General features: G+C 46.4%; 1 protein-coding gene across 4 annotated transcripts in view; it reads right to left on the reverse strand.

Annotated features, from left to right (window-relative positions):
* SBNO1 (strawberry notch homolog 1) overlaps positions 1-20,575 on the reverse strand; it is a 2,127,865-nt gene that overhangs the window by 1,452,893 nt on the left and 654,397 nt on the right. For all 4 annotated transcript variants that reach the window (XM_069619669.1, XM_069619670.1, XM_069619667.1 and 1 more), the window contains one exon: positions 19,151-19,304. In XM_069619669.1, coding sequence (XP_069475770.1) covers positions 19,151-19,304 — 154 coding nt within the window. The remainder of the gene's footprint in view (positions 1-19,150; positions 19,305-20,575) is intronic.

Consider the following 20,575-nt stretch of genomic DNA (forward strand, 5'->3'; position numbering starts at 1 on the left):
GTCTTTTGACAGTCGGGCCTGTCATGGGACGATCGGGACCTTGAGTGCCCAAAGGACAAGAAACTTGTGAACCTCTCCCTAGACGTCGTGTGTGGGCTTTTAGTCGACATGCGCGTCAAGTCACGGCCCTTGGCTGTGTGCTTAGTGGTAGTGTCTGTGTGAGCACTGATGCCGCCGGGGGTCGTTCCCATAACAAGACCGCCGGTCTGTCTGTTGGGGTTGGGGGCTAGCGCTTGGGCAACAGAAGTATCCCCGTCACCTTCATCGTCAAAAAACATGGTGTTGCTGCCGTCTCTGTAGGTCCCCTTAGCCTGCATGGCGTGGTGGGCCCAGCGCTTAAACGGTCCTTTAACGTCTTGGGTTTAAAGAGCTTACAGGCTTGACAGGTCCCTTTGAGGTGATCCAGAGGGAGAAAGGTTGCACACCAGTGCTTGTCGACCCAAGGGAATTTTTTGTTGTACTTAGGGCAGAACTTCAAAGGGGTTCTATCCATAATGAAATTAAACAGCAGTTAGGCGAGAATAATGTATGAGAAGGGGTAAATACATTCTCAAATGACCCCCCGCCCCCATCTCCGTACTGTGTGGACCGAAGCGGCCCTCCAAAGCCGCACAGATCCGTCAAAGGGAGTCTCCGACTGTCGTTTTCTTCACTGCTGTCTGATGTTATTGATACTCGGTGATGGAAAATATAAAGGATAGGAAGAGAAACTAACTAATTCGTATAAATCAATGGCGTTATGCTGAAAGGAGAACTCCTCGAAATGGCATCCGACTACGATGGCGGAAAAAATAATCTGAGGGACCTCGACGCGTTCAGGACCATGGGTACAGTGGACGTCACACTAGGGATAGTATTAGTGGCACGCCTTGTCGACATCCCTTTTCGAATTGCGAAAACAACAACTGTAAGACTCCGCAGCTCCCACTAGATGTCGGACTATGCACAGCATGTGATCTAAGCAGATCCCACAAGCCACTATTGCCCTATGTACGTGCGTCATGAGCTGAGACCAAACCCTAAGGAAAGTACTTTAAGAACATATGACAAGGTTAACGTCTAGATATACAGCACCTTTTGAATTTTAATAATCTGTCAGTGATCAAAACCACCTGGCCTAGATATTTCAGTGAACAAAAACACGTGGGCCAGATGTGAGGTCATCAGTGATGTCATCAATGACATTTGTGATGTAATCTTTGATGTCCTGGGTGTTCATTTTAGCAGTGCACGGTGGTTGCGTGAGTTATGGTTGCTTAGCTTACCATAACTGGCGAATTTCTGAGGTTTTTCGCTTTTACTTGGAACCATAACTTCCCTTTAACAATGTTTTTTCATTGAATATATGGGATACATTACTCACCATAATCGTATTTCTGATGCTTGTATCTGCTTAGATTCACATGCTGTGCATAGGTCGACATCTAGCAGACGCTGCAAAGTATTACAGCTGTTTTCGAAACTTGAAAAGGGACGTCGACAGGGCGTGCGAGTAATACTATACCCATGATCCCTCACGCGTCAAGGTCCCTCAGATTGTTATTTTTTCTGACATGACATAGCATGAGGTGTAGCGTGAGTACAGTTGTATCCAAGCAGATAGGTATTAGACAAGCTCATAAGCATCCATGCGCCTTCTCTCTGAGGGGAGGAAGGATGGGTTGCATGTGAATCTAAGCAGATACAAGCATCAGAAATAGGATTACGGTGAGTAATGTATCCCCTTCTAAGGCTTGTGAAATCTACTTAGATTGCATGCTGTGCATAGATTAGCGAGGAGTGGAAGAATGATGGGAGAAGGTTCATGAGCAAATAAATGCCTTAGAACCGCTTGTCCCACTTGTGTATCTGTCTTGGAATGAGTGTCAATGCAGTAGTTCTGAGTGAAAGTATGTATTGAGCTCCATGTAGCTGCTTTGCAAATACTGTCTAAGAGGACATTTGCAATGAAAGCCAGAGTGGCTCCAGTACTTCTTGTGGAGTGGGCCTTTAGCGTAAAAGGCAGTGTTTTATCTGATAAGGAATAGCACCGTTGGATACATCTGACTATCCACCTAGAGATGGCATTCTTAGAGATGTGGTCAACTTCTCTGCCTGGCGCTATGGAGACAAACAGTTGATCTGTCTTTCTTAGCGTTCTGGTCTTGACTACGTAGTAGAGGAACGCTCTCCTCACATCTAGTGTGTGGAGTTTTACCTCAGCAGAGCTCTTGGGCTCCTGGAAGAAAGCCGGTAGCTAAATAGACTGGTTTACATGAAATGTGGAGATGAATTTAGGTGAGAACTTATGGTGAGTACGTAAAACTAGCTTTTCCTTATGTATAGTAAAGAAAGGATAATGCTCTGACAATGCTTGGATTTCACCAACCCTTCTTATGGAAGTGATAGCTACTAAGAAGGCAGTTTTATAAGTCAGGTGTTTGAGACTAGACTTGTGCATAGGCTCGAATGGGGGTCCCATGAGCTTAGCGAGTACCAAATTGAGGTCCCAACCTGGCAGTGGGTTAGAAATTGGAGGGTGGAGTCTATTTACCCCTTCCATAGATGCTTTGATGACTGGTACCTTTCACCACAAGACCTTATTATGAGAAGTGGTGTAGGCTGACCCGCCAGGTGGACTTTTAGGGAGTTTAACACTAACCCTACATCTAGCAAGTGGAGCATATAGTTTAGAATGTTAGAAGGAGTACAATCTACAGGATTGATCTGCTTAGTCTGTGTCATGCCTGCTGGACATATCTCTGGACCAGGAACGACCTCTCCATACAAAATGAGTTACGCCCATAGAACCACTAGACCATTCTACTCGAAATGGAGGTTGTTCGATGCATTGCCCGGAAAACGACGTCTGCATTTTTCACGTCGTTAAAATTCATGGGATTTAGTTCCGTCACGTGTATCACGGCAGTGCGTACATAAGCAGCGTGGAAACGTTGATCGCTGCTTCTGATTAATTCATTTTTGGCGTTTTGTAGCTGAACCCCGGACCTGCGTTCTCGCATTCCCTTCAGCAACTTCTTTGGCCTTTTTTTAGCGTGTTTTCCTCCACACGCTAATTCCTGGAGCCGTGTATCCTGTTCGCGTGCCAAATCTCCACGCGGACGCTGTCTGCAAGCGCGGCTGTCCTGAGCTGCGTGTATCCTGTTTGCGTGCCAAATCTCCACGCGGACGCTGTCTGCAAGCGTGGCTGTCCTGAGCTGCGGGTATCCTGTTTGTGTGCCAAATCTCCACGTGGACGCTGTCTGCAAGCGCGGCTGTCCTGAGCTGCGTGTATCCTGTTCGCGTGCCAAATCTCCACACGCGGACGCTGTTTTCAAGCGCGGCTGCTCTGGGCTCTGTGTATCCTGTTTGCTTGCTAAATCTTCACGATGGAAACGCTGTCTCCAAGTGCGGCTGGCCTAGCTGCGTGTACGCTGTCGCGTGCAATCCTGCACGTGGTTTTCTGAACTTCTTTGAACCTTTGGTGCCTGTGACAGTTAACAGGTGAAAATCTAATTTTGTTCTTCGTGGGAAAGAAAGTATTTCATGAACTATTGGAAGGTGATTGTGCACAGTACTTTGGACGCTATCCTCTGGTGCACCAACCCGGTATCTAGCGTGAGCCTCGTGCCGTTCGGGATAAGTCTCACTTACTAATCTTCCCCTCCTTTATCGTTGTTTCAACTCCTGGTTTTCTTCAAGAGACTTTCGTTGAATTCTTCAGTTTGGCCATAAGGTTAGTGTTTCAAATTAATGCTAATACTGTGCTATCATAGTGATTTGAGTTTGGGACAGTTTCTTATGATACTTTATCTATCCTAGGCATATCTTACGATACAATACCCACGCCCTTTCCAGTGATCCATCTCTCTGCCTGTTTTATCAGTCAGAGAGTTGTATCATTTGGAAGGTCTAATTTGACCTACCTACAATCAAGTCGTGTGAAAAAGGATCCGGAAGAGCCCTACCAATTGTATCCTTTTTTGGTTACCGTATCCTTTTCAATTGATACATTGGTGATTTATGACAGTCTGGCACCAAATTACGAATCTTCTCCATTTGTCAAAAAAACAGTGCCTAGTATTTGGTTTTCTTGATTCTTTCAAGATATTCATGCATCTTTGCGGTAGATTGAAATGCCCGAACTCTATGACTTCAGGAGCCATGCTGCCAAGTTAATTGAGTGTGGTTGTGGGTGCATTGTGGCACGGGAGTTTGATGGGATCGCACATCGCCAGTTTGCACAGATGTGGATACCATGGTTGTCTTGCCCACATGGGAGCAACTAAGATAAGCATCATCGGTTCCTTGTGTAACTTGTTCACCACCTTCCTCATGAGAGGAAAGGGTAAGCAAATTTCCATTACCGCATTCAGATGAAAATCGGATACCACCTTTGGAAGGAAAGAAGGATTAGTCCGGTGGACAACCTAATCCTTATGAAAGATGAGGAATGGATGTTCTAGAGACAAGGCCTGAAGCTCGCTTAAACGCCTTGCCGAAGTCACCGCAATCAGAAAAGCCATTTTCCACAAAAGGAACTTCTAGTCCCCTGTAGCCATGGACTCAAAAGGTTAAATGGCATAAGGCAGTGAGGACCACATTCAATTCCCACTTGGGATGCCGGTTACGCACAGGTGGATAAAGATGCAATAGACCTGGAAAGTGTCTTTTAATGACCGGGTTTGTCAATGGACAGGTAAGCGGCAATAGCCAACAAATAAGTCTTACAAGACAAGACATGTATGCCTGAAGTTGCCAGATGAGAAACGAAAGACAGGACTGTGTCGATCATAGCAACTCTGGGGTCCAGCTGTTTAGCTAAACACCAGTGACAGAACCGTAGCCACTTGCTCTTATACTGAGACCTTGCTGAATACGCATAGTATCCGTGGACAAGTCGAAACTTTCTAAGGATTTGAACTCAGGCACCAGGCCGCCAAGCTCAATCATTGTGGGGAGGGGTGCCACATCTGCCGATCGCTCTGGTGAAGCAGGTCGGAAATCAGCAGAAGCCCGATTGGTGAACACACTGACAGATGCTGAAGCTCCGAAAACCAGAATCTGGCTGGCCACCAAGGGGCTATGGACAGAAGAGTGCAATTTGTCTTGTCCCTGAGCTTGCATAGCGCCCGGTGAATCAGAGGAAGAGGTGGCAAGGCGAAGGCCCTCATGTTGTGCTACAGAATCCCAAGAGCATCCCCCAGGAAAGAAGCACCGAGCCCGTTCCTGGAAGCCTAAAGAGGAAGTTTCCTGTTTGATGATGTCGTAAAAAGGTCCACTTATGGAGTGCCCCAATGGCGGGAAAGGTCGGAGAGGATCTCCGTGTTCAGTTCCCACTCGTAGCTGACGACCGATTGTTGGCTGAGAGAGTCTGCAGTCACATTCATTTGGCCCAGAATGTGCACCGGCAGCAGCCAAACACTGTGCTGAATGGCCCATTACCAAATCTGAATGGCTAGATCTACAAGCCAAGGTGACCCGATACCCCCCTGCTTGTTGATGTAAAACATGGATACTGCATTGTCTGTGCGGATGCGGACCACTTTGTTCACAATCACTGGCTTGGAAGCTTTGAGTGCCAGGAAAATTGCCAGAAGCTCCAGATAATATATGTGAAATAGTCTGTCCTGCGACGACCATTGGTCGAAAACCAAGATGACCCACCGTCGCGCCCCACCCAATAAGGGAGTAGTCCGTCGTAATGGTCGTTTGAGGGGAGGGCTCCTGAAAAGAAGCAGCCACCGACAGATTTTTGGAAGATGACCACCACAGGAGATCTGTCATCATCATGCAAGGTGAAACCAGAATCATTTTGGTGTCCGGGTCCACTGCCTGAAGCCAGAAGCTCCGAAGAGCCATCTGCGCGAGTCACATCTTGAGACGAGCAAGCACACACGAGGCAATGAGATCTAGAAGCCTCTGGAACCACCATGCCGACATGCTCTCTGACTGAATGAAAACCTGACACGTGGTCAATAGATCCGCCATCCTGTTCACAGTCGGGTACACTCTGCAGTCAATAGTGTTCCAACGGAAACCCAGGAATATCAGGTCCTGAGAGATCGTCATGGAGGATTTCCGCCAGTTCACTGACAGCCCAAGTAGGAGCTGGAGGAGAGACTGAAGGCTGCACAAGGCTTTCACTGGACAAGGACTGCGCAGAAGCCAGTCGCCCAAATATGGATACACATGAATACCCTGAAGCCGAAGAAATGCCACGATGACCGACATCTTTGTGAAGACAGGCAGCGCTGTGCTGAGACCAAAAGGGAGCACTCGAAATTGGAAGTGCTCCTCTGCCAGGGAGAACCGCAGATATTTCCAATGCGGGCTCCAGATCTGGATATGCATATACGTGTCCTGAAGGTCCACAATGCTGAGCCAGTTGCCCTTCTGAAGAGAGGACTTTATTTGGCACAGCATGATCATCTTGAATTTCTCTTGGAGAAGAGAAAGGTTGAACTGGGAAAGGTCTAGGATGGTGCGCAGGCCAGCCTGGTTGGGTTTAGGCACAGTGAACAGACGAGAGTAAAAACCCTCCCCTCGTTCCACTGCTGAAGGGGAGGATTGAAGGGTGGGACGGGGGGGAGGGGCAAGCGGAAGCACGCCCGAGCAAAGGACAAAATCCACCGGTCTTCGGTGATGGAGTCTCGTGCGAGCGCCAAAAAATATCATTTTGCAGACTTTTCGGCGGAGAGACTACCTGTCCCTGAAGAGGAGGCTGAAGGCCGAGAGAAAAATCGACCATGTTGCGGTCTCCGACTGGAGATACCCGTCGGAGGATAAGCTCTGCGTGACCTGCATCCTGGCACCCTCTGAAGCCTGAGGAGGACCGAGACTGGGATCCAGATCTCTGAGCTTTGACTGGGGGCTTCACAAGCATCGACAGACACTTGGCAGTTTGCGTGCTCGCCTTAGTCTTTATGACCTCGTCATTCGTTGAGGAATGAAACAACTCTTTGCCATCAAAAGGCAGGTCCAGAACTTTTTCTTGCATCTCCTTCGAAAACTTTGTTGCATGATGCCAAGCTTGACGAGAGATTTCCACCCCCAACATGAGGCATCGAGCTGAGGTATCAACATGGTGTGCAGCAGCCTCAAACATATCCTGCGCCAATACCCTGGCGCCTGACAAGCTGCCTTTAAAGTCTTCCAGCCTGTCCCCAGGAATGAACTCCTGAAAGTCTGCCAAATCCCTCCACAGTTTCATATTCGCTGCTGCCAAAATAAGTTCCGCGTTAGCCTGACACAATTGCAGCACCGAGTTGGCAAACACCTTCTTGGCCAAGGAATCGAGCAACTTGTCTTCCTTAGCCAGTACTTGAGCCACAGCAGCAGAGGTCGCAGAGGCCAGCTTGGATTATATAATGGCGGAGGCTACCACCGTTGAGGAAGGGAGCGGACACGACGCCAAGGCTACTTCCTCGGAAGTGTGAAGCCTGTAATGGGCATCAATTCTTTTATTGATATGTAGCCCAGTGTGGGGTTAATCCCAGACTTTGCCGGCCTTGGCCAGACCGTCCCTCTGAAGGAACAGGCCGGTGCACTCCTGCGGAGACAAGGTGAGCACCCCCGAAAGCCTCCCTTCCTGCGGGGCGGGTGCCTCAGGTACTGGTATGTCAAGGAGTGACATGTCCAGGACCCAGTCATGGAATGATCTGACAGAGCGGGGCTGGTCCTCACAATCCTGATCTGCCTGAAGGTCATCCAGTACATCAGGATCTGCCGGTTGCAATGCGACCGGCGTCAAATTGACATCTCGCTCCGCTGGAGTCTTGTCAACAGGAGACAAAGGAGCCAGAGGCGGAAGAGCTGGATGCGAGCCGGGACGTAGAGGCGGTACCGCTGCCGGGGTGACAGGTGCTGTGACTGGAACTGTTGGGGCATGATGAGGCACCGGAGGGCAGATCTCCCTAAAGAGCCCTTTAAAATACTCCCTCATGGGATCAGAGTTCATAAGTGGCATCCGAGCACGCAAGTCATAAGAGGGGCGGAACGGATTCACACCGTCCCGTGAAAAAGGTTATCCACCAAAAAAAAAGGTTCCCAGCACCTGCCGTCCATAGCATGAGTGTGAGGGAAGAATCCAAAATGGCTGCCGTAGACCACGCGGGAAAGCCCCCCATTTTGTGAGCATCTGAGGAGAACTGCGGCACATGTGTGGGTGAGGCAGGTAACTCCACAGACTGGTCAAGGAACTTGATCAAAACTTTAGCCTTGACACACGGATCCTCGGCAGAGCCGGTACTATCGGGCCTGGGATGTTTACTGGACATCCTGCCGTGACCCCTTGGATTAGCCTCCAAGAGAGGAACCTCGGCAAAGCCGGTAACAGAGGAGATACTGTCAGCAACCTCTCCCTGTGCCCACTCAACAGAACCGGTATCACCGTGCGCGCAGGAATGTTGAGGAATCCACCTCACAGACAAGAATTTAGCGGGTCTCTCAGTTCTGTCGGTACACACCTTAGCCTCAATGAGAGGAACTTCGGAATGGAGTCCGGTCTGTATAGCTCCCCGAAAGGAGTCTCGAACTGTGGTTCTGTACAGAAAGCATCAACCGAGGCCTCATTGAGCACCCCAGTGTCTGTATGGGAAGCTCCAGACTACTCTTTGATGTGCTTGACTATCTGGGTGTCTCCTACACTAACTGCGGATGACACCCAGATACTCATTCCCATCACAGGTGATTATCTAGCTGACACCAAGGCCCTTAACAACGTCTACCTGGTCATCCAAGCCTGGATGGCCCAACACCAGTTATGCCTAAATGACGACAAGACGGAGCTCCTTATCCTGGGCACCTCGCAACGCTTGAGCAAACTAGAGCCGTCCTATCAGTCATTCACCATATACGGTAATACCATACGAGTCTCAAAAGATACCAAAACGTTAGGTTTTTACCTTGACGCCACCCTATCCTTTTACCTTGACGCCACCCTATCCTTATCTCAACAAATAAATGCAGTTAGATCTGCCTCTGCATACACGTGCAAACTTATTGCAGCTTGCAGACCATTTCTTACCACCTCTAACAGTGTCACACTAGCTAGAACTCTCATTATGGCCAAAATTGATTATTTTAGTGCTCTCTACTTTGGTACCAGTCAAGATAACCTGAATACACTCCAAACAACCCAGAACAATGCCATTCGAGCTGCCCTAAACATCCCCCACAACCACCACATTTCAGAATCCAGAACTAACCTAAAGTGGTTACCTGCCAAGCAGAGAATCTCACTAAAACACTTGCCCTCACGCAGAAATGCTTGGCTAACAAGGCCCCCATCTACCTCTGTAGTCGGATGTCTCGCCACTCGACCTCCCGACCTCTAAGAACTGCCCAGACGCACTGTCTATCGATCCCTAGGTTCAAACTTCAAAAAGCAGGGGGCACTAGATTCCCTGTCCTAGCTTCTAAGCTATGGAACTCCCTCCCCGCTACAATCAGAGCTGAAGACTCATTCAACACATTCAAGTCCAAAACCAAATCTTGGCTTTTCGACCAGCACTAAGACATGCTCTGCGCCCTTGTCTTATATAGTCTGGCCCGCTGACCTCTGTTACTATTTTCTGTACACCCTATGGGTGTAACCACTGTCAAGCCTTAGTATTCTGTAAATGTAATTTTTATGTCTGCATATATGCATTATTGTACCTTTCTACAAATTGCGCCCTGATGCCTCCGGGCCCTGATGGCTTGCACGTTATAAATAAACAAACAAACAAGGATACCTCGGAGCGAACTCTGGTACCCAAAACCTCAGCACGAATGGGCTGGCTATTAGCACAAGATTGGTGAACCTCGGAACATAACCTGGTGTCAGCAGGCCCCTTGCGGGAACCCTCAGAGACAACTCCGGTACACCCATTAGGCCTGCAAGGCACTCTGGTAGCAGAGATCTTGAAGCCCCTCCCGGACCAGGAGGACCCTGCAAAGGAGTCCCCTGGCCAGGGTGCCCTAAAAAGTAAGGAACTTACCGGGTGTCTCTTCTATTCGTCGATGAAGAGTTGAAAATGCAGTGGAGGAATTAGCTGGAATATCTCCTCCCACCAACGAAGGTGATGCTGAAGTGCCCGGACTGAAAGGGAGTCGCAGTAAAAACATGAATCCCAACGGTGATCCGGTCCCAGACACTCCAAACAGAAAGAATGGGGATCCGCCCTAGTGAAGTGAAGCAACGTTTGCAGGAGGAACAAGAGACAAATCCAAAACAATCCGGCACTGATGGAGCACTACGTGACCACAGAACCGGAGCAGGAGAGAAGGACAACGAGAAACAAGAAAAAATGTCTTCCCGGTGATGCAAGTGCGTCCAGCCCCGACTGTGCGGAGAAAAGGACTGAAGGGCGATGCGCAGGGCGGATCTAAGGAGGGCAGGGTTACGGCTGCGTGCGGTACCCTGCGTAAAAAGAGATGGACACATTTTTCAATTTGATGCTTTTTTACAAAAGTGCTCCGGTCCCGTCCCACTGGACGGAATGTCCCAAAAGTATGGAGGAAAGGGGACGGGACGTAGGAGTCAGATGTTTTACAGGACACAAGGTTTGCATGCCTTGAAGAGGCTTTTACTCGTTGCATCTGCCAGGGTGTGCAGAAGGCCCAAGCCTGGGGCTGCGGTAACCCACAGACCAGAGATCCGATGATGGAAGTATCTCATCTGGCAAAGGGTCCCCGCTGCCAGCAGCCACAACATGACCAAAGAAGAAGAAAACATTTGAGACCATTTCTTGCAGAAATAGGCAAAAAATTGTCTATTTCGAGAAGCGAAAAACGTGGACTACCAACACAAAAACTTGCAGTAAAAATCTGAAGATGGCCACCAGGTGTGGAACATAAGAGGATGAGTGTTATTGGTTGGAGCAGTAGGACCTAAAGTGACAGCTATATGCTATAGATACAACTAGTAGTTTTAGCTTGAAAGCGAAACTGCTTTAATTTTTAACAAGGATTCCCAGCTTGAAAACCGGGAATATTCATGAGCACATAAATCCATGTAAGACCCATGCGGGAGAACTGGAACCTACCTGGCTTTCTTACTATAACTGCAAAACTGCCTACTGACTCCATCCTGTATTCCTAGAAACTTTCAAACTCACCTTAAAACTCTGAAAGTGACTAACAGGCACTTTGAACAGTGAGATTGTTCCTTGGTTCTGTGAGGGGTCAGACATGTGAGGCAGACAACTTTGTGAAGATTTTTCAAAAGATGCCATTTTATTAAATTAAAAGGTTGGATGAATGCCTCACGATCCCTTCACCAACGAGGATTTCCCTGCCTAAAATAAACTTGCCACACTTGTTTCCCCACTGCTTTAACAAACAAACACTGACAAGAACATGGTTTAATCCGGCTTCTTCCTTGGCTTTGGCAAGTGGATTTATACCAGCTCTTGTTGCATACTTCTTCAAATATGGGCAATAAACTTTACAAACCTTGTAACCTCCATTAGTTCCCTCCTGCCTTCAGCAATATCTGTTGGTTTTAAATTGCTGCAATCTTACTTTCTTACGATTTGGGCATTGGGTCTTAAAAGTATTGCCCCTACTTGTTGCTGGATTCTCAATAAACTCTCACACTTAAAGACAAAGTCAATTGGCTTTGAAAAATATTGTTTCTCTGGTCTCTAATGGTTCGGAATTCAAAATTAGCTTTGTTTCCACTTTCACTCACACGCAAGTGATCTCAGAGGGCTCCGGGTTTCATGATCATATTGTGGACTTATCGGGTAAGGCGTGTGCATACGATTCCCTCGCTGCTCATAGTTACTCAACTTCAGCGGCATCTCGCAATCTGGCAATCTGCTACATTTGGTACACCCCGCCCACACCACTTAAAAAAGGAGCTTCCTTTGCTCCGGAGGATTTCCGGCCACCTGAAACATCCTCATGGGGGAATAGGCTTGCCATGCTTTCGCTTCCCGCTGAGCAGCCTCTGCAAAACTTGTCTTCAGGGGGTAAGCTTCCCTCTTTCCTGCGCAACCTCTGCAATTAAGACAAAAGGAGGCAAAGACCCTCTGTGAGAGGTCAGACATGTGAGGCGGAAAACTTGTGACGTTCTCAACAAATGCGATTTTATTATATATAATAGTTGGATGAACGCCTCACAATCCCCTACCCTTACAAGGATTTATCTGCCTAAGATAAACTAAAGGAAACACTAACAAAAGGATCTGTCCCTCACACTGTTAAACAACAAAAAGAAGGGATTGCATGCTAAATCATAACAACAATGATTGATTTTGCAATGTAACCACAGTCACTCATAACCTGGGTGAATTCTCCTTCCCGAAGTGTAAACTTGATTCTGCTTCACAGTTCAAGGAATGAAAACAAGGAAATCCTAGTTTCTAACAAAGTTCCAGCACAGTTCGAAACCACTTCAATTTGTCAACAGAAAGTTCCAACAGAGAAGATAGAAGGTTCTTCCTTAAACAGGTCCACAGTTCAACAATAGCAACAATAATTGTCTTGTCAGGACAGTTTGACACCATTGATAATTTCTAAAGAAATATAGCTTCTTTGTAACAGCTTCACACAGCTCTTCCTTTAGCACCACAAACATAATCTCTGTCAGAACCAACCCATAGCACTTCAACTTCCGCCTGGTCTACTTCCATGCCAGGCCCACAACCTCAGGTCCCACCTGGTTTACTCCCGTGCCAGGCCCGTTTCTCCAAAGGTTTGCCATCCGGGTATTCTCCCCTGCCCGAACAGCATTTAACAACAAGTGCTTTTGTGGTTCAGATGAACTGACAAGAGGTTCAAAAACAGATTTACGGTTTTCAACAAATTGGTGCTTCAAAACGTTCACCAGCTCTTTGGGGGAAAACAAGATGTAAATTGGCACTCTTTAAAACTCTTCTGCAAAATGATGCTCCTCTCTTCTAGATATCTCTTCCCAGAAGGGTAAACTTTTGTGCTACTCTTGTTTCCCCCAATACAACAGCAACCAAAGACTGGCATGGATATGGTCTCTTTCTCCTACTCTCTGTGTTTTGGCAAGGCATGTTTATCCCATGTTTAGCATATATTGGACAAAGTATGGGCAACAAGTTTCACAGCTTATAGACCTTGCATTAGCCCCCTTCGGCTGTTGGCAATATTTGCTATAGTGTATTTGCCTTGGTTTAGTCCCTCTTGGCTTGAGCAATGGTTGCAAGTGTTTACTCCCAAGCAAAGTCACCCCCCTCGGGTTCCTGGTTCTTCCTGAGCCTTACACAGCTAATGTTACAGTCATTTGGCTTTGCTATAGTCCGTTTTTGCCGCTCCCCCCGCCCCCAAGTTCGGTATTTTCAATTAACTTGGGAGTCACTTTCACTCATAAGCGAGTGCTGCTTTGAAATAGTTCTGTATTCAAAATAAGTCTCTGAACTACTTTTACATCTAAGCTAGCGTTGCTTACTCGCCGAACAAACACCAGCTTCTGACATGCGAGCGGGTAAGGAATACTCCGGCGGCACTACTAACTTATGAACTCACCAGGTAAAACATGCGCCTCCTTTCCCCTCGCCGCGACCCGGTAAACTGCTTCTGAAAGTTCGCCTCAGCCCACGTCACCTCCAATTGGAGCTCTGCTTGCTCCAGAGGCCCTCTGGTGCACACCAGCAACCGGGGATTCCCGCCTGCATGCTTCCCGCTGCGCAGCCTCTGCACTTCAGATTTCTGGAGTGGCATACCCCGACCCCCATTAGGACCAGCAGCTGATATCTGCCCCGTAGTGGTCCCAGCGCCTTCTCTCCCCTCCAGCTTCTGCCTGGGCTACCAGCATGAACCACGCTGCTTCAGCTTCTTGCTTCCTATGCTCTTCTGTAACAGCAAAAACTATGGCCTGCACCTGTGGGGGCCTTTTAAGTCTGTCTCCCTCAGATGTGGATCATCTGCATTAATAAGCAGACTACTCCTGCAACCTTGTACCTTTTCATCCCTCTTCTTCATCCCAGTACTTAATTATGGGACTTTAAGTACCAAGTAGAAAAAAGTGTTTTTCTTATTTCTGTTTTACAATAAGCCATTAAAAGCGTGGGGCTTCGGGGAAGTTGAACAAGGGGGTTTCCCATTCCTCCTGACCTGCTTCCTGCCTCATTTGATCCTCCCGCAGAACACCACTCCAGGGTCGGGATCAGAAAGCATCTGCCTTTTCCTGGCCACATGAGAAGGGTAACAGGCCAGGTTTTCTGGGGGGTATCATTGCTAATTCATCACACCCTCTCAGGACCGGCGACTGTTCTCTGCTCAACAGTATCCCTGCATCTTCTCCCTCCTCAAAGTGCTGCTCTTGCTACTCACACCGCTTTCCCTGCTCACTAATGGCCTACACCTGAGGGAGCCTTAAAAGCCTCCCATACTCCCTCATGTGTGGGTCATTCCTATAAACAAGCTGACCACACCTGCAGTTGTGTTCCTATTTAGCCCTCTTCCACATGCCAGTACCTCAGAAATGATGGGACCTGAAGTCCCCAATGACAAAGTTAGTTTCTCACTTGAGCTTCGGTCTTCAACTCATTTCTGTTCCCCATAATATTCTTTAAAGGATCATCATAAGGATTAATCACTATACTGTATTGTAGAGAGGAATAAAGTTCTTTAGAGTCAGAATTGTTATTATTCACAGACTTGCTTTCAATGTATCATTGGGAGTTAGGGGAGCTTCTAACTTTATACGTCTCCAAAGTATTAGAAGGGGTTTTATTTTTCACAAGGCCTAAGGGTTTGATAGTTTTTACCTACATTAAGATGCTGAACTTGTGAAACAAGAAGATTGTTATGACAACAAACCATTACATACTTTGGTATTGAGGAGATGTCCTCCCCTAAAGGGAGACAAATATTGTGTCTCACCCCACGGAGTCCTCTCATTCACCTGGGCCCTTTCTCCTCCCAGGTGATCTTCCCGCAGAACAACACCCCCAAGGTCAGGACATGAGACTTCTTTTCCTTGGCCACCTGGGAGGAGATTTTAGGCAGGGATTTAGTGAGGAGTCCGTAGGATTCCTCACAGTTCCCTCTGGGTCCATGAAGGTTAGATCCAAAGACCAGAATTTTACCTAGTACTCTCGATTTTCTGTATTTTTAAATTCCTCCATTACATTCCGGAATCAGAAAATGCCTTGTTAATTTGTGTATCTTTAAGTTCCTAATGTATCAATGCCGGCCCTAAGAACGTAATGTGACTTGCACTAACTGCTTGATTTACTCTGTGTGGTGCTCCTGGATTTTATCTGCATTTTGGAAAGTCCTGCCTTTCAATAATGCTATTTAAATGTCTTGTTAGTACATGCCACTTGTTGCTATACTTGTATCTCTGCCTTTTCTAGGAGTGCAAGGATCCCTTGAGTTAGTACTTCAAGCGTAAACTAATCTGATCTATTTGTTTTTGTTTTAAAGTGCAACCCCTTTTCTCTACTTTTAGCTCTTTATGTCATTTATAGTGTGCATTTACAGCATTCATGTTTTAATGTGCTGGAGAGTCAGGAATACTACAATCATTGCTGGTGTGGTAGCTGTCGGAGAAGAATGGGAAGTGAATATAAATAATGCAAAAGTTAACCATAACAGACAACCATGATAATTAAAGTTAAACATACCCCTTATGACATCATAACCCCAAGTCTACAAGTTTCTCTTTTAGAAGACTGCATTCTTATTCTATTCGCTTTGCTACTGCTTGTTCCTTCCATGGACCTTACTGATCACGTATTATGGAATTGGTGTCAAGACCCCGTGCACCCATGTGATTACCTGGACTAGTCTGAACTGCGAAGGATAATAAGGTTGTTCATAAACTAGAGGAAGTCCTTGTTGGATAGGTGTGCCTACACCCAACTGTGGGAATTAATAGACATGAAGCCGTCCTATTGCACAATAACCAGAAGTAGCCATGAGTGGACTAGGGAATAAAAAAAGGAATCCATGGTACTAGGCAGGAGGTTGAACTGTAAGCCCTAGTGATGGTTCTAGACATTCTTAAGGTTCGGTTCTGTCAGGTGTCCAGTGACCTATAAGGCAAGGGGTGGAAAGGGTGAGTCAGGTTAGAGGGGTCAGTTCCTGATAGACTAACAATGCTGCTGCTTCCTTGGCTTTCAAGACAACAAATAAAACTGCCTTTTAAGACCAGACATTGACGCAAGAGCCTGGTTTCTGCAACACAATTGGAGTCCAGTTAATGTCTAGATCTATGGGTCTACTGTGTCTAGAATTCTCTAATCTAACCTCCTCTATCTTGTTCTATACAAACAGCATCTATTATAGAGTAGTGGGCTTACTGTTAGTGTTTGGAGTGAAATTGATCTTTATTGATCGTTACTGTGTTTATATATATGCTGGTTCCATCTTGTGTTCTGTGTAGATACAGTACCCATTTTCCACCGGATGAGTATTTTAAGTGTTATTTTAATAATGTGTACTGTTTTCTGTATACATGTGTATGGTGTTTCTGTATACCTGTGTATAGTGTTTCTGTAGTTAAATGTGTACTAACTGATCATCCCTACCAGCACTCCCTTCCCCCTGAGGTTAAACCAGAATGCTCTGCCTTATGTGGGAAACCAGAAGGTGTCTCCCCGCTAGTCCCTGGGGATCTGTCATCCAGGTGGCCAGGAAACAGACATCACTTTCGGATCCAGTTCCTGGGGGTAGACCAGTGCAGGAGGATCACCGGGATGAGGGGTCTTGTGGGAGTGGGAAGCCGGATGGTGAGACGCGGTATCCCCTTCCCTGTAACACCTTTTCCCCATCCTACCAGGTAGGATACCTATGAACCCAACCCCCTCCCCTTTCCCCAACACAAACACTTTCTCAGGGACAGCTCACTGTGAGAGAAAACAGACTAACACCAGAGCCGTATACATGACATGTCCCAACACAAGGGTCAGGCAGAGTCAGGCAATTACTAATAATTATGCAAACCTGACTTCCATCAAACTTGCCCACACGGATAAAAGGCGGAGTACAAAAGCCCACTCTGAGCAGGGCAAAACACACGAGGAAGCAGCAGTTCCGAGATGGCAGTTTAATATGAGGAGAAAGATGGCAAGACCAGAAAGGGTTGCAAGGAGGGAATTGCCGTTGGCCTTTTCAGAGGAAAAACGCTACTTTCACAAGCCCTCGAGAATAAAGACCCGGAATTAAAGCTGAAGAAAGGTGCATTGCGTGCCGAAGGTACCCGGGACTCTCCCGCATTGACAGCAAAGGCATGAAGGAGCGATTGCTGCTGTGGTACTGTCCTTGGCTCCTACAACAAAGCAGCACCAGTAAAGTCAGCTCAGCCTGCGAGTTGGGGAGACTGACAGCAGATCGGTCTGTGTTAGATCCATGGTTTCAAGTGGCAACATTGTACAAAGAAATCTGCAAAGAACAGAGTGTGAGGCGTGTGTGATGAGCAACACAAATATAATTGAATATTCAAAAAGTGACTGAACTTTTGAAGCCAAGGTAGATATCATATAAAGAGTGGTCCGGACCACGTGGGTGCTCATTAAAATGTCTCTGTTAGTTATCCAACTGAGTGTAAAATTGTGAAATCGAAGTGGTCCTGCAACGGGTCAAGCTAAACCCCATGCACATTCAAAAGTATTCCGTATCTAATACAAACTGCAATTGGTCCAAGCCTGGCTGTGGGAGACTAATTGGGGGATCTGAGACCTGCTAAGGGGAATCCGTGGTGAATTGAGTTACCCGAGAAAAGATATTATATAAGCATTGAAGAAGAAGATCTGAGCCCGGAAGAGGGGGGTCTAAAGTAAAGATGTGATGTGAAAGGGATCTGAGCAGGGTGAAGAGTGAATCGCCCGACTTGAATATTTGTAAAGGTACTTTGTTTGTATTGGTACATCATGCCCTATGAATCAAGTGACTGATAATTTAAGAAACTTGGACACAGAAGGCCCAGATGTTGGTAATGGAACGATGTCCTTGTGGCGAAAAGAAGCCGGCGAGTGTGCTATGTTCGAGTGAAACGCATTGTCCCGTGCTGAAAATGTAGGTAAGGGAGGCAAACGGCCTGAACATCCGGACTTATTTTGTGAAAACTTCTTTCTTATTCATTAACATTACCCCACAATATTTGTATTTAGCGTTAAGGATAGGCAATAGTTTTTTTAGTATAGGCCCTTTTATTTTTACAAGACTCCACTAGGACTGCATTATTACTATGTGATGGTCGTAGCTTGCTCCCATTTTAAGATTTAGTTTATCACACCCTTGTTAAAATTCAATAGACACCCTTGAACTGTGGTGAATTTTGTCTGTCTTAATATTGCCACCATGTGTTACTTACACTTGCTAGTTATCTTTACAGGGGTTTGGGTTTCCTTTTGGTTGGATTTGTTGGTGTGCCATTAGGGTGGGTGGCTGTACAATTCTCACCAGGGGCCTGTATAAAATCCTCCCTAATCGTTACCAAAAGCTTGTGAAGGGCTATACCTAGACTATTCCGGAGGTATTGTCCATCAAAAGGATTTCCTGTAATTACTAAACCAATAAAATGCAGATTTAAAAAGAGAGAGTGCATTTGTATGTTAAGGCACTCTCTTCTAGGAATTATGCAGAGGGGTCGAGGAGGCGACGAGAAGGAAAAGGAGGGGGAGCCCCAGTAGTTTAGGAAAGAAAACTAATAGTCAATGGCCATTTGCCTTCAGTTACCAGCTTCTAACTCAATCGATTAGAAAAATTCCTGTCGAGCACAACCGTCAAAATACTCTTTGCAGAACTGTCAATACACACAAAGATCTCCCACTTTGCATAATCTAGACCAGGCAGCACTGCTTCCCTGCAGGGAAGAATGATTCACCGAAGGTGCAGCACCTGTCCCACAAAATGGCCACACAGATGAGGACACTGTAAACCAGGAAGGGGCGCGAGAGATTAACCTCTACTCAGCAACTCAAAGAAAGAAAAACACAAAAACAAACACAAGTGCAGCTCGCAATCAGATACCTTGCGTCAAATTAATATTTGTAGTGTGCGGACATGTATGTGTGTGGGCGTGGGAGGGGGAATGGCTATCAAAGACAAAAAAAAGAAACTGATTTTCCTCTTAACTGTCGATTCGGTAAATCTAAAAATGGGTTTAAAAAAAAAAAAACCTTTACATTTTCGGTATACAAACAAACCAAACAAATAATGAACACTTCAGTTACACAAGGTTACACGTAATCTAATATCTTACCAGTTTCACAGACTTATTGTACATTTTGATATAGTCATTGGATAGAAGAACTTCTTCAATTTTGAAGGTAACGCCAGTAAAACTCAACTGCCTTGCTATGTACATTCCTCTTAATTTCATATCCATTGCTACTATTTCCATTGCTCCAACACCCCTAAAATGAAAAGTATCATCTTAGTTTTTTCAAACATAGTACCAAGAAATAAAAACAATGAAATATTTGAAATAAATTAATTAACTTCTATTTGGTTAATTTGCATGATGCTCAAGACTATGCGAGACTTCAAACACTGAAAAGAACAAATTACTTAACTCTGTAATGTTCTTTCTGATGGATGTTCCTCACAATGATTTCTCATCTTAGATATATTTTCCAGCTTTCCAGCACTCTCTGGAACTTTTCCTAGCAGGGGGTGCCATGCGGTCTGGCATCGAGGATTCTTGAGTCGTTGGCTTTAGGACTGGATGAGACGTCAGCACAATCCAGTCTCTGTGCCTCGTGACCTCAGTTGCCATTTTTTCCCCTTGCACATCTGCATTAGGGATTGGAGACAAAAGAGTGGATGCGTAAGCGTTAAAGGAGAGGCATTGTGAAATCAGAGGAAGATCCTTAACCATGGGGTAGGCTGAGAAGGTGATGAGCAATCCGCAGGAGGAACATCCATCAAAAAGAACATTACCAGGTGCAAGTAATTTGTTCTTCTAATGGATGGTGCCCTCCCACGGATTACTCATTTTAGATCGACTCCCATAATAGTAAGACATAATGGAGGAGGGAAGGAGTGAACACCACAGCAATTATGTCATCACCTGTTGGAGGACTGCTCTGCCAAAACGAGACCCATTTGCGGATACTGTGTACAGGCAGTAGTGTTTTGCAAACGTGTGCTTAGAAGTCCACGTCGCAGCTTGACAGATATTCTTGACAGGTTACTCCTCTGACGATCCCAAGTAGCTTCCGCACCCCTAGCGGAGTGTGGCCTGAAGCCTTCAGGAATCTGAGTACCCGCTCTAGTGTAACACTCAGAAAGCCAAAGCACTATCCATCTTGAAAAGGTTTGCCTTCTTATTCCTTTCCCACTTTCGGGCCGGTATTACCAAATAATAAGTTACTCACCGTACTGACTAACATACTCTTAGTCCTTAGTCCCCTTTCCTCCATACTGTATGGGCATCCCTTCCAAGGGACGGGAGATAGAACCTTTTTCACCAGAAAAAACCTTCCCCCTTTAAATTTAGAGGCACGCGGGGGCGCGGCCCAGGGAGCATGCACTGCCCTGACTCCGCCCTCCGGCGCCACACCTCAGTCACCATTGACGAGTCGACAATATATTTAACATTGCCTAATGACACCAGTATTAGGGAGGAGGTTGGTGGGACGTATGGAGGAAAGGGGACAATGGACTAAGAGTACTTTAGTCACTA

The sequence above is a fragment of the Ambystoma mexicanum genome, chromosome 10, assembly GCF_040938575.1.
Source record: "Ambystoma mexicanum isolate Mex_15411 chromosome 10, UKY_AmexF1_1, whole genome shotgun sequence".
Taxonomy (NCBI): domain Eukaryota; kingdom Metazoa; phylum Chordata; class Amphibia; order Caudata; family Ambystomatidae; genus Ambystoma; species Ambystoma mexicanum.